This window comes from Phalangium opilio, unplaced genomic scaffold, assembly GCF_054372755.1.
Source record: "Phalangium opilio isolate 3A_F unplaced genomic scaffold, DU_Popi_V2 ptg000088l_1, whole genome shotgun sequence".
NCBI classification, from domain to species: Eukaryota; Metazoa; Arthropoda; class Arachnida; order Opiliones; family Phalangiidae; genus Phalangium; species Phalangium opilio.
The window spans coordinates 4,839,652-4,854,515 of NW_028324193.1; the positions used below are offsets into that span (position 1 = coordinate 4,839,652).

Here is a 14,864-nt window from a genome sequence, read left to right on the forward strand (position 1 = left end):
CAAAGTTTAACGGCGAGAAGACCAAGTGGACAGCTTTCTGGAGCCAGTACGAAATTGCAGTACATGACAACCAAGGATTCAGCAAGGTAGAGAAGTTCACGTACCTGCAGTCTTACCTAGAAGGGAAAGCAGCCAGATCTATCCAAGGCCTTGCTGTCACTGAAGCGATTTATGACGAAGCTATAACCATTCTCAAGGAAAATTTGGAGATCAGGGAGATATAGTAGATCGGCATATGGGGAATCTTTTGAAACTAGAGGCCGTAAAAAAATCGAGCGACGTTAAACGACTTAGACGGCTCTACGACACCTTGGAAATCGAAATTCGCAGTTTGAAGGCGCTGAAAGTTGGATCAGAGTCTTATGGACAACTACTACGAACAGTCTTGAAGCAACGTATACCACAAGACATCATGTTGGCATTCTCACGGTCGAAGAAAGGTCAAAAATGGAACGTAATGGATTTAGTGGGCTACTTACGTGACGAGGTGGAGTCAAGAGAACAAGTTCAAGAATTTCAAGAAGACGACACGCCAAACAACAGAGAATCGAGTTCAAGGGCATTCCTGGAGAAGAACAAGTCAAAACCATGGCAGAATCTAAACAATCAGCGACAAGGAAGACTAGCATCAGCGGCGGTACTGAGTGTTGGTACTGTTATAAAATGCCTATATTGTCAAGATCCAGGCCACACCCCAGAGTCCTGCAGCAAACCAATGGAAGAGAAGCTACAACTTGTTCAGAAGGAGAGACGATGTTTCATATGCCTCAAAACCAGACACTCTGCGAGAAGCTGTTGGGAGAAATCAAAACTTGAAGTGTGCAAAAGATGCAACAGGAAACATCACCAAAGTCTATGTACAGAAGAACATATCGCCAACAAGGAAAACGAATCTTCATCGTCAGAAGTAATCTCAAGACAAATCTCCAGCTTTTCGACAGTAATGACATATCCAGCAGTAAGAACAGTGTTGTTGCAAACAGCCCAAGTGAAAATATATGGCGACAAGGGTCAGAGTAGAAGAGTCCGATGTCTACTTGATGGTGCAGCTCGAGGGACGTTCGTCAATCAAGCATTATCTCGTCACTTGCAATTACCTTTCATGCGAGAAGAAACGATATCATCGTACGGCTTCGAGGAAGATAAACCAACATCCATAGTCAGAAGAGTTGTGAAGATTACCTTGGAGAACATCAGAGATCCAACAAGAAAGGTCGAAATAGAAGCCATGGAATCACCCAACATCTGTAGCTCTCTCATCGCTATTCCATGCAGAGATACCAATAGTCAGTTACGAGTGAAAGGACTAGAAATTGCGGATGAAGAAGGTCAAGGCTTTGATGGTCAAGGCGATATTGGCGTGATGATTGGTGCTGACAGCTATTGGACGGTAGTAACGGGCAAGACCGAGCCGTTGGATTCTAAGCTACGAGCTGTTGAAACAATCTTTGGATGGGTGATGCATGGACCATCAATTTCGACGACGACATCAGTTGGAATTAATATGGTGAGCATAATGACCATAGCCATCAATAACGAAAGTCAGTTATAAAGACAGATCCAAGCCTTCTGGGAACTCGATGCGATGGGAGTTACGGACAATGGAAACAACGATGTCACAGATGACGGTATAAAGTCGGAATTCGAAAAGTCGATCCGGTTTATAAACGACAGATATGAAGTTTGCCTGCCATGGAATGAAAAGCGAGATAATCTCACGGATTACTATGAGGTTGCTAAACAACGAACAGACCGTCTGATGTCCAGATTCAGAGCAAACCCCGTATTACATACTCAATACGAGGATGTTATTAACGAACAAAGGGAGCAAGGCGTCATCGAAAGAGTTGATTCACCAGAACAGAATAGCAAGAACCCTACTTACTACTTGCCGCATCAAGCAGTCATCAGAGCCGATCACGATACCACCAAGCTGCGTGTAGTCTACGACGCATCGTCCAGTGATAAGGGAAGGCTGTCCCTTAATGACTGTCTCTCATCAGGGCCGAATCTAAACCCAGAACTGCTGTCCGATTCTTATGGAAGGACGATCCTAGACAAGAAAATTATGAAGTATGGCGAATTACGAGAGTACCGTTTGGAGTGACGTCGAGTCCTTTTCTGTTATCAGCAACGATCCAACACCATCTGAAGAAACATCAAGATGAAAAAGCCGACCTTTGCGAATTGATCAAGAACAGTCTTTACGTTGATGACTTAATATCTGGAGCGTCGGAAGACGAAACCGCCTATGCGATATCGGTGGATACGAAAAACCTAATGAAAACTGCTGGAATGAATATCAGAAAATGGCGAACGAATTCAAGTCAACTTCAGTCGAGATGGGATGGCGAATGCGTAGATCCAAAAACTCTAACTACGCTTGGACCGAAGACATCAGAAGAAACACAAAAGGTCTTAGGATTGACCTGGAATCCGAAATTGGATACCTTAATCTTCGATTTACGACCATTACTGGAATTCATCACCACACGCAAAAACACCAAGAGAAGCGTTCTACAATGCATTTCAAGAATATTCGATCCTGTAGGATTTATTGCGCCATTCACAGTCAGGATGAAGACCCTCTTTCAAGAACTTTGGCAGTTGAGCGTGCAGTGGGATGATCCGTTACCAATCGAACCGACAAGAAGATTCGAGGACTGGTGTTTGGAACTATCACTGCTGAATAGACTGGCAATTCCTCGACATTATTACCATGGCCTCAGCGTTTCTCAAGTGAAAGAAAAAGAAGTCCATATTTTCTGTGATGCCAGCGAGCACGTTTACGCCGCCGTTGCATACATCCGCTATGTACGAGAAGACGAAGAAATAAGCGTATCAATTATCGCCGCCAAGACGAGAGTCGCCCCGCTACAAAGAATCACCTTGCCACGTCTCGTATTAATGGGAGCAGTAGTCGGAGCTCGTCTGGCCCAATATCTCAAACATAATTGGTTGCAAGAAGAAATACCGATATACATGTGGACGGATTCTTTAATCACGCTTCATTGGATCAGAGGAAAATCTATAAAATGGAAGCCTTTCGTTGCAAATCGAGTTGCGGAAATACAATCACTGACTGAGCCCAGCATTTGGAGTCACGTGAAGGGCAAGGAAAATCCTGCAGACCTACCGACCAGGGGATGTACCGTTCAAAGTCTGATTCAGAGCAAGATCTGGTGGGAAGGCCCAGAATGGCTACGACTCGAGAAGGAACATTGGCAAATCAAACAGATGGAAGAGCTACCGAAGGAAACCATTGCCGAAGAGTCTCGTACCAAGTATACAGAGGTCACTCAGCTAAATGTCACCATCAAAGAAGAACCGCTCATGGATCTTTCAAGATACAAGTCCCTCACGAAAGAAAAGAGAGTTATGGCTTACATTTGGCGTTTCATGGATTACATCAAAACCAAGAAAATCAGAAAAGGGGCTTTCAACGCAGAAGAGTTCGAACGAGCTGAAAGATCATTAGTACGCATGGCCCAGTCACAAGACTTTCACCAAGAACTGACGTTGTTGAAGGAAGGAAAATCGCTACCAGTCAGCTCCCCAATATCAGCTCTGAACCCAATTTTGGACAAGGACCAATTGATCCGACTTGGAGGACGATTACAGAAGACCAACTTTTCGTATTGCGAAAAACATCCGTGCCTACTAATGGGAAGAAACAGACTGTCAGAATTGATTGTCCTTTCTCAACATAGCCAACTTATGCATTCCGGTTTACGAGACACCTTGGCTGCTGTTAGAGAGAAATATTGGCTCACCCGTGGAAGGCAAGTGGCGAAGACTCTACTCAATCGCTGTTTTATCTGCAAAAAACTCACCGTGAAGCCGGGTACGACTACTATGGCGCCACTACCTAAAGACAGAGTCACAAAAGCACCTCCATTCAGCGTTTCTGGGATAGACTTCGCAGGACCGGTGTACGTGAAGGCCGGCAAAAATAAATCCACCAAAGTTTACATCACGATCTTCTCATGCGCCTTTACTCGTGCGCTACATTTGGAACTGGTATCGAATATGACGGCTGAAGCCTTTCTGATGGCCTTCAGATGATTTGTGTCAAGAAGAGGAGTACCAACTACCATCTACTCCGATAATGCAAAGAGTTTCAAGAGGGCCGAGCAAGATCTTAAAGAAATCTGGACCAATCTCAAATCACCAAAGACAGACGAGTACCTAGCCAACCACAAGGTCATATGGAAGTACATCGTTGAGAAGGCTGCCTGGTGGGGCGGATTTTATGAAAGGATGGTACGATCGGTCAAGAGTGCACTTAAGAAAGTATTGGGGAAGGCGCTGCTAACATCTGAAGAGTTCCAGACGATCCTTACAGAAGCAGAGGCGGTCATTACCTCCAGACCTCTGACTTTTAGCTATAACGATGCTGGGGAACCATCACCATTATGTCCCAGCAACTTTCTCGTCGGCGAGCGACTTATGGCTATCCCATCAAGAGTCCATGATCGGCTCGAAACTATATCCTCTACGAAGCAAGATCTCACAAGGAGACTGAAGTACCGCCAATCCCTGCTGGACAACTTTTGGAATCGTTGGCGAAACGAGTATTTATTTGAGCTGCGATCCATTCATCAGTACCGAAATCCACCCGAAGGTCAAGAATTCAAAAAAGGGGACCTTGTTCTGGTACATCAGGACAAAACACCGAGGACATTTTGGAAAACTGCCCTCATCGAAGAAGTGTTCCGTGGCCGAGACAACAAGGTTCGAGCTTGCCGTATACATCTTGGGAATGGACAATATATGAGAAGACCAATTCAATTGTTATATTTATTAGAAGTTCAGTAATTGTTTGGATGAGTTCTAAAACTCATCGGCGGGGAATTTGTTAAATCTAAAAAATGAAATAATGTAAAAAATATCGTAAACGTAAATTTATCGCTATTCGGGCATAAAAAATATAGATTTAGTTTTTTATCTTCTGTATATAAACTAAGAACGCTACCATAGAAAATCAGTTGTCATCGGTTATGAGTTACCAGTTGTCATCAGTTAGTTACCAGGTCTAAGTTGTCAGTACTTAATGAGCTTAGCTTGTAAATATTTTCCCTTTGCTAATAATTGACAATGTCATAAGAGTTCTCGTGACGAATAAAGTTTTTATAATATTTAACTCCAGTTGAAGTTACTTATAAGTTAGCCACTACCAGTTTTATTATAATTAGAATTTAGTTACCGCAACGATATATTCAACATGGCGGCCATTTTCAAACATGGCGGCCAAACTATCTGACTAATGGCTTCAATATTTTACTATGAGGTTCACAGAACTCTGATTAAAATACCTATCAATTTTCATAATTTTCCAACAACATGGTGATATATACTGTACCTAGCATTCACGGCGGCCATTTTCCAATATGGCGACCGAACTATTGAACACAGAGCTGTAAAAGTTTGCCATGATGTTCATGTGGTTCCAATCATAATGTGTTCCAATTTTCATACTTTTGAAGAAGAACGTGGAATACATTGTAGCTGTAATTCCCGGCGGCCATTTTCCAAGATGGCGGCGAAAGCTCGCGCTCTACAGCAGGGGACTTTTAGTATATTTTTTTGGGTTAAAAACAGCCCATGTACCAATTTTCATCTTTATGTTCAAATGTTCTAGGTCAAGCCCTTTTTTGGCCTATCTGTCCTGGCCTATACTGTACTGGAAGAAAATACGCGTCAACCAGTTAGGGAAATGCCTGAAGATGAATTAACCCAGTTTATTTCACCACGAAATATCTTTCTTTAAAATTACTGAAATGAATTATAAATAAGTTCTTTTCAAAACTTTAGTATCACATTTCTTTATTTTTAATAAAGACATTATTGCAATTTTTTTTTCAAGTTGTCCAATTTTTTTATTTTTCATTAGTGACTAGTAATGTTATTATTTTGCATTTCAGATAGTTGGGTTCTGAATTTCTTTTCCTTGGCAACCTTTTTGAGATCAAGTTGATGTTTTTGCATCATTCGAGTTTGCAGACCATTCGACAAAGTATTTAGGAACTTGTTTATCTCAATATGATGGGATGATAGGCTATTATCAGTTTATCAGCAGGCAAGTCTCCCCAGCTGAGATTTCATTTATTTAAAACTTCTTCATTCTCAATTATTTCATTAAAGACAAATTGTTTAAGTCCTTTTGGAAAGCGTCGATTTTTTGTTGATAAAAATTTATCAGTTATTGAAATTAGCATCACGAAAAAGTTATAAACATCATCGTTGATGTCAATTAGTCCCCCTCTACTCTTTCCCCGAGTCCAGTTTCCGTGTATTGAAATTTCACTTGAGTTTTCCATCCTTTTTCTAATGCTAGTTTTCAAAGGGAGAGGTAGGGTGTTGATTAGGGCTCTAATAACTGAACCACCAACAAAATGAACAGCTTCTGGATCATGGTTTTCTTCCAGTTTCTGTATGTTTCAAAAATTTTATTTGGTTCTTCTTCTATTTCATTTTGACTTTTTTTAATGGCCAAGGCTAAAATGAATTTTAGTATTCTTGTTAGCATGGAATGTGCAAAGTGTCTCAAGTCAAACTTCGTTGTAACGCTGGGTACAACTTCCTTTAAAAAAACAGCAATTAAGATTGTTGAATTAATGAATAGCTTTCTTATGAAAAGTGCTTACTGCTATAATTTCCATCCAATCTTCTTCAAGATCTTTCCTCTTCAATATACTTTTGGCTTCTGCTACGTAGTTTGACCGCGTTAAGTTTGTTAATAGGGAAAAGCTTTCCGCCAGTTTATCTTTAATTTTAATAAAAATCTCATAATCGTCCAGGAATGCCAATTTTTTTACAGCAATTCCAAAGTTCGGTTCGTAGTTGGTGCCTAACACCTCCCTTAAATTATGTAAGGAATCCCTTATCACAGTAAAATAACTTGGGTTGGTTGACACAATTTCTAAATACAATAATAAGTTAATTCCAAAAAATTGAGAACTATTTTAAGTATACAACATGTAATGAAAATAACCTTCAACATTCTCCCAAAAACATTTGGATGGTATTTCTATCTCATATGACATCTTGGTCTTTAGTCTTCCTATAAAATTTATATTATTAATAGTAATTCTTTTACCTATTTAAATAAGAAATATAATTGAAAGTAACTTACATTCAACTAAACACTTTCTCCAACTTAGGTTACGTTCTTATGTGTTTAATGACTTCCGAGCTTTAACGGGCCTAATGTCGTCTGCTATTTCACGCGCCTGCTTGTTTGACTTGAAATAGGTTCAAAATTGGTCGCGGCGTGGTGCTAGAGAGGCGCTAGAGAGACGCTTCCCCCAAGGAACCACCCGCCCTATCTTCATTCCAGTCCATCTGTGTTTAATGGTCTTAGGACTCACCAAGAGATTTACTTCAATTTCAAATCCCGATATGGCACCTGCTACTGATATTGTATCTAATAAAATTCCGGTACAAACAAAACGGTACGCTGTTTATAAACAATGGAATAATATTGATATTCAAACGCAATAAATGATGTGAAGAATGGCAAACGTTTAAGGGAGTCTGCGAAATAATACAAAATACCTGTTGCTTCATTGCACCGTAAACTCTCAGGAAGGTACGATATGCACTGTTTGCCAGGACGCAGAATAGTTCTAATGGCAGTAGAAGAAAAAGGTTTGGCTGCTTGGGCTATAAAAATGTCTCAAATAGGATATGGTCAGTCTTAATTTCAAATTCTTGACGAAGTCAAGAAGTTGGTTGCCAAAGTAGGAAAACCAAATTCCTTCAGTAATGGAAGTGCCTGGTAAAAGAAACTCAGCTGTGAAACTTATAACACCAGAACATTTTCAAATTGCTCGTGCCAAAGCTTGCACCCCAACTGCAATAACGAATTAGGTCATGGGATATCATGAAATTTTAAGCGATCACATTATGCTTTATGAATTACTATTGTAATTGTGATGAATCGGGATTCGCTTTATGTTCCAGATCTGGCAAAGTTCTAGCATCATCTACCCAGAAAATGTGTTACAGATCACAGGGAACACCAAGTCATAGATAAGTTCTTTGTGCAGTATCGGCAAGTGCAAATCTCATCCCACCTTATCAATTGTACAGCGGTGTTTGCATGACAATCAACCCTTTGGATAACGGAGTAAAAAGTGTTCGCTTTCAAGTGTCTAATTCTAGTTCGATGAATACTGAAGTTTTCCATGGCTGACTAGTCAATCACTTTATCCCTGCTTCGTCACCTTCAAAACCTGTAGATCAACTTTTAGATGGGCATGAGGAAAAAGGACCATCTACAGGAAGGATATATAGCGAAAAATATAAGTTAATATTTTTTTCTTCTTACCTATTTTTTAAGATACGATTTTGTTTGGAAAGTTACAATGTATAAATACGAGGTACCTTTAGAGATAAGGAATCCTTTTCATAATTCAACCTGGCAATAATGTACCGCCATATTATATCGTTGAGGAATAAGCCTTGTTTTAGGAAGTTCGTTATTATTTTCAATCCTATCCTTTAGATAAAATTCAGTCGTAGTTAGAATTATGATCTCTTACGTTTTATGGTGCCGAAGGATTAAATAACAAGACAAGTTGGGAAACCAAAATAAACCTCTCCGAGCCGTGACGAATTTACTTTCTAAACACAGGTCCACCAGCCAATGAGAAAAACCGGAAATACATCGTTCAAATTGGCGAAATACTGCCAAGGTCTTTAGCAAAGGCTTAAGCGTTTAATAATTTCCTTTGTATCCTCAATAATTCTAATGAGGACCTAAATGTATCACTGAAGGGTGTATTTAACTTTCGGCTCACTCTGAACCGTTAACACCTTTAAGAGGAGGCGAAACAAGGTCATTTCTAGTTTAAATCTCATTTCACAGACCCAATAGTTTCAACACTTGTGGATAGATGAAGAATTAAGACCCATATTAAATAATGAATATAAAAAATGCGATTACACTATATATAAATGTAGTAAAGCTGAATTATAAAGTAAACACCAAATTTGAAATGTTAATATCAAAAGATGTTCTTGGAATATTAAGATGAAACAGAGCTTTATAGCTACAGAAGTACTTAAAGAATCGTAATGCCGAAAAATATTTAAAATATTTACATTTAATATTCTGCAAAAAGGAAATGTTATCGTTTTGTAAGAGATCTTGTCATCGTACTCGCTATATATTAATTTTGATGTGCGTGTAGTGTTTCGATTCGGATGCAATCTTCATTACTCGTTCTATATAAACTCTCACTTGTGTCAGTACATAGAAATAAGTTTATCTTAAATAATTAATTAAATATAAATGATATTAATAATAATAATCTGAGCTTTGTCTATGAAGGGATTTCCATACTAAGGCTGTGGCTTGTTTACAGGTGGGTCCCTTACAATGCATAGAGGGGTGGTGGCTAGCCCCTATGCCACAGCTAATGATTATTATAAATATTATATATTTATATTTTATATTTATATATTTTAATCGCCAGTAAATAACTTTAAAAATAGTTAAATCGTTTAAAATAAAGTTGTTCCTATTATCTTTCGAAACTTTGCTAATATTGACGTTTAAAGTGAAGGGTACCCCTCTTGCCCGCTTTTTTCAAATTTTGGGATATATATACGATTCGTTTCCATTATAATAATAGATAAAAACGCATTCGCGTGAACCGATGGTGGAAGCCCTGCCTTTGGGAGGCTAGACATTTCTCGTAACCCTAGCCGATCGCCGCGTATATCTTGAAACCAAACGGTGACGAAGGAAAAGAAGCCGGAATGGACTGACTGGCGTCCATGTGGAGTGGACAAAGACCTGAAGATGCTGGTGTCAATGTGGAATTGACGAAGAACAGAGGATGGTGGTGCATAGAAGCTGGTGCAAGGTGAAATTGACGAAAATCAGAAGATGTTTGTGCTAGGAAGCTAGCAAGTACAGACTAGTGTCCATGTGGAGTGGAAGAAAACCAAAGCTGGTGGTGTTGGAACTCAAGTTGAATAGCCAGAGGAGACAAACCCAAATTTCCGTGAACTGTCAATGCAGTCCGGAGATTGGGAACACGTTTGCTCCGATACGCAAACTGCGAACGCGGTCACGTGGGGTCTGACAGACAGACACACAGACACGGCCGGTGTAATACCTCTCCGTGACATACGTCACTCGGAGAGGTAAAAAACTGTTACTTTTTTAGGGACATTGGATAATTGTCACGATATCTACTTGGTTCCAGTCATCGTATATGGAGCAGTTAACGAAGTTATCAAAGAAGCGATGACGTTGAGATGACTTGTCACGAAGTTAATCAACGAGATCAGTCTTACAACGATGCCTATGACGTATGAACTAACAGAGTTCACTCTTCAGTTAGAAGACAAAGAAGGAAAGCTAAAGGAGGTAAATGCGCTAATAGAAGAAATCATCACGAATGAAAACGACTATGAGAAGGAAATACTGGAAGCTAAAGCATGGCAAGACAAGATTGTCAATGCTAAAGCTATGTGTGAGGAAATGATTCAAATATGTCGATTGAAGACGTCAATTCCATCGTCGTCGCAGTCAGTCAAACTCCAAGGAATAAACATGGATAAGTTTTCCGGAGAAGATAAATCCAAGTGGCAGGAGTTCTGGCTACGATATTCAAGTAAAATCCATGAAAATCAAAGTATAACGGATGGCGACAATTTCAGCTACTTGAAGAGTTACCGCAGTGGAACTTCTTTAATGGACTGCAGCTCGCCAGTGAAAATTATCAAGTCAAGGTCGACCTATTGCAAAAGAGATTTGCTAATCGCGAAGATAAAATTAGAGTACGTACGCAGAATATCAGATCCCTGGAACCGGTAGCTAGATCGTCGGACGTAAAAGGATTGCGAATATGTTTCGATTTATTGAACGTCAGCGTGAAGAGACTTTAGTTTCTTGAAATGGATAATGATGTCTATGGAAACATCATTATACCACTTGTCACCGAACGGTTACCAGACGACTTTGTCCTCCGATTTTATGTACTTTGCGTGAATGTGGTTTGTAAAAAAGGTAGAAAATTTTCAAACCAAAGGAATTAATACTATGTCAGTTGTTGAAGAAGTTAAAGTATGTAAATATCATTTATTTTTCATATCTATTTAATTGAAAATATCATTTATTTTTCATATCTATTTAATTGAAAATATCATTTATTTTTCATATCTATTTATTTGAATATTTAACTTATTTCTCTTCTGACAGGACTCCGAAATACTTGAACAAATGTAAATTCTCGCGAAAGAACCATTTCTGTGCCTAGTGGTGCTTGATAACAGTACAATATCGAAAGCGGTGGTTGTTGGCAACGGATTCGAAATTATATATAAGGGTTATGAAATGAAACTCCCAACGATACTGATGACTCTGCTTTCTGCATAATACACTCAAGAATTAGACTACCCAATTGTGTTTCTTCAACCGATGGCCCTCTTTGCGAAATGGGTCATGAACCATTCATATTATAAACTTGGAAATAGAGAAGCAAAACTGGATTAGGAAATTAAAACACTATGGCTCTAATAAATGAATAGTGAAAGTGAAAATGTATACTGAATGATTGTTATTATTAGCATTTTAAGCACACTTCCAAGAACCACATCAAGATTATATTACGTGCCCTTAAATAAGGGAATTTAGAACACTTCGCGTTTTTAGAACACAATATACGGCACACTATAAGAACGTTTACCCACTTCAAGACCACATGATTGAAATGTTTTAAGAACGCATGAACATAACAACTTCACTTTCAGGACATATAAGTGGTCTTGAAATGATCCTGAAGTGATGTGTTCTTAAATCGATACCCAATCTGATGGTCTAAATGTGTGCTTCAACCATTTTTGGAATGACCATGGAATTTGCATTGAATAGAATTGCTTATGCGGGTTTAACCTCCAATAATGACCTTTTGAAATATGTTGTCTTCACTGTAAAAAATAACCGTACTGTCTAGTACCTTTAAAGGTATTTTTCAATGCATCCCCAGACGTACCTATATAGGTACTACAAAATACCGTTGTGTAAGGGTACTATGAAATACCTCTTGAAGAAGGTACTTTTGAGGACTACAAGGTATTTTGTGATCCCGTAATGGGTATCATTTAAACCTCAACAAAGGTCGGAATAAAACTTTCAAATTGTGAAAGGTACTCCTTATTACCGAAAAGGGTACCTGTTAACACTCAAAAAAGTTCGATAATATACTTCTAAAGGTATTTTGTGCTACCGAATTAGGTGTCAAATAAAACCCACAAACAGGTCTAAATTATACTTTCGCGCCATCAAAAATATTTGCGCCACATTTGAAACTGGTAAACTTTCCTTTATTACCGCGGGCTTGAATCATTTTCAGACATGGTAAGCAATACACCACTTCGATGCAAATGAGACTGAAAGACACGAGAGTAATATTTTCCTTCCATCTCAACTTTTAGTGTCTGTGTTGTGGGCTTACGGGATGAGGGTAAAATTTTGCCTCCCATCTCGCCTTTAAGTGTCTGCGCCATAGGCTTGCGGGGTCGTGAGAGTTCGCATAGTAAGCAAGGGATTAACCACTCTACATTTCCCGATACTATATTTAGCTTCCCCTTGTTAAGGAAGGTGTGATACTGTTATAGTGTAAAGGTAATTCAGGGTCACATATACATGGATATTTTCTGAATGGCGACTGAAGGCGTAAGCTCGGATTCAAACCTTTATATTAACTATGTAAGCCTTATATCATAATTGTATTGCCTTTAAATGATGTAACGTATGCTAGTGTACATAGCTGTCAAAGAAAATAATTAATGTTAATTGTATGTAATTATATATTTAAGAAAAACCACTAGCTAGGAAACTTGAGATTGAAATTGAAATCTCGGGTAGAAAACCACTACCCTATTCTACCCTACCGAACCTATTCTTTATGGTTATTAATAATATTCCAACAGAGATTTCTTCTACGCTGTCATTACTAGTGCTACTGGTGAAGTAAACAGTTAGTGTTAGAGAATTTGGGCTTGAAGTATTATATCATGTATTTTACTTTCGTAGTGTTAATTATAATCAGCACGCCGGAACTAAAAACTCCCTCTAAAGGAGTCTGTTAAGTCCTTTTCTACTTCCAGGGTACGATAACATACCAGCAGAAGCGCAGAAACTCTAAAAGGTTTCATTATATACCTTATATTTCCAAAATACCTTTTTCGAAATCATTTAATACCCGCACTGTGAGACAACTAATAAAATACGTTCATGGGTACTAAAAAGGTCGCGGAGGTATTTTATAGTACCTTCAAAATACCTTTATTTTTAACAGTGTTCGTTGGCCGTCACCAATTAGAAGCCTTAGGGAAGTTCTTGACGCACCAACCAGCGGCATACGGCAACGGGAGGAGATTATATTTTCTGCAGAATACGGCCGTTGTTAACCAACTGGTCTCTCGATTTTGGTAGTTTCTTGAGAAACACAATCATTAGGTTAATTTGAAAACTAGCGGAATAAATCCTTTGTTTAGCTATGATTATGGCTTATTAGTGTTTAAATTGAACAATATGATCATACTGACTCATACACGCAATTAGATTTAATTTATTAGATAATAAAGTTAAAAGTTTTTTGGTATATTTGTTTTTGTGATATAACAGATTTGTCAAATTCATTTTTGAACGCACAAATTAGATAAAAGAAGTGTTCTGGGGGCATACAGATTAAGTAAAATTCTAATATTCTAGCCAACTTAGTTTAAGCACTGCTTAAGTCTGACAGTTGCACGCAATTAACGGTAATGGCAATTAAATTGAAGGCCTAGCGAATATAGATTGAAATACAGTCTCGGTAACTGTCGAACATTTTGAGTAACACGAAAGGTGACAATACAAATCTAGATATAATTTAATAGTGTTTTGTTTGGCGTTTGGTGTAGTGTTAAGACCTTGATTATTAAAAATAATATCGTTTAATTTGTATGAAAATGTTTTTATTGTTTCAGGTTGCCTAAGTGTAGATATCCAATTTTAATGTACTAATTATTTTAAATAGAATATAGATTGTTATGGTATTAGGTGGCCTTTGAAAATTAAAATTTAAGCAATTACAGATGAAAGAAATATTCTCATTAGATGTTTTAAGGTTAACATTGGGCAAATCCAATTTTAATTTTCTAATTAGTTTCATTAGAATTAAACTTCGATTAAGAATATTAGCAGCTCATCGCTTTGAGTGTTATAACTTATATAAAATCATTTATCCGTAAGCCCAAGAAGTATACCAACCAAGACGAAGGTGTCCCAGAGGTGGTAGACCGGAAAAATTGCTATCAACGCGGCAAATTAATTCGCGTAGCTGCCCATACCAACGTCCGTTTTCGCCACAGCCACAAAGAAAGTCAAGTGCACCGGCGCGCACCCTATTGGACTACCAAAAGACATCTAACAGCGTCATCTACTGTAATTGATAAACTAACGAACGTTACCAAGTGAAGTTAGCGTCTGACGTATATCGTCTGCATGTCAAATGACGACGGCAAAAACGGAACAGCTTATATAATTGGTCAAAAGTCACCACTGCCTTTACGATTTGTCACACAAGGATTATAAAAACATAGGCAAAAAGGACAAAATATGGCGAGATATAGGCGTTACGTTAGATGATAGTGGTAAGTAGTATGTTTTTTATTGTAAGCAAGCACCAAAGTAGAATTGACATAGCCTTTGGTATTATTGGTAATATAACGAAGCTTACTAGGAGTAGGCCATGATGCCTGAAGTGCATAGGTCCATTGGTTAAACGTCAAACAAGTTAAACACATGTACGTAATGTTAGGTAAATTAAACAAATCGCGAAATTAGATATTCACTATGT

The 14,864-nt window shown here is 38.4% G+C and overlaps 2 protein-coding genes across 2 annotated transcripts; both read left to right on the plus strand.

Annotated features, from left to right (window-relative positions):
- Positions 1-235: 235 nt before the first annotated feature.
- On the plus strand, positions 236-1,552 carry LOC149649533 (uncharacterized). The gene has a single exon (XM_089849468.1). It carries the CDS (start codon positions 236-238, stop codon positions 1,550-1,552), a length of 1,317 nt encoding a protein of 438 aa, XP_089705594.1.
- A 33-nt stretch (positions 1,553-1,585) lies between these two features.
- On the plus strand, positions 1,586-4,818 carry LOC149649534 (uncharacterized). Its single transcript, XM_089849469.1, has 3 exons — positions 1,586-1,956; positions 2,004-3,782; positions 4,077-4,818. The coding sequence occupies exons 1-3, from the start codon at positions 1,586-1,588 to the stop codon at positions 4,816-4,818; spliced, it is 2,892 nt and encodes a 963-aa protein (XP_089705595.1).
- Positions 4,819-14,864: the final 10,046 nt, after the last annotated feature.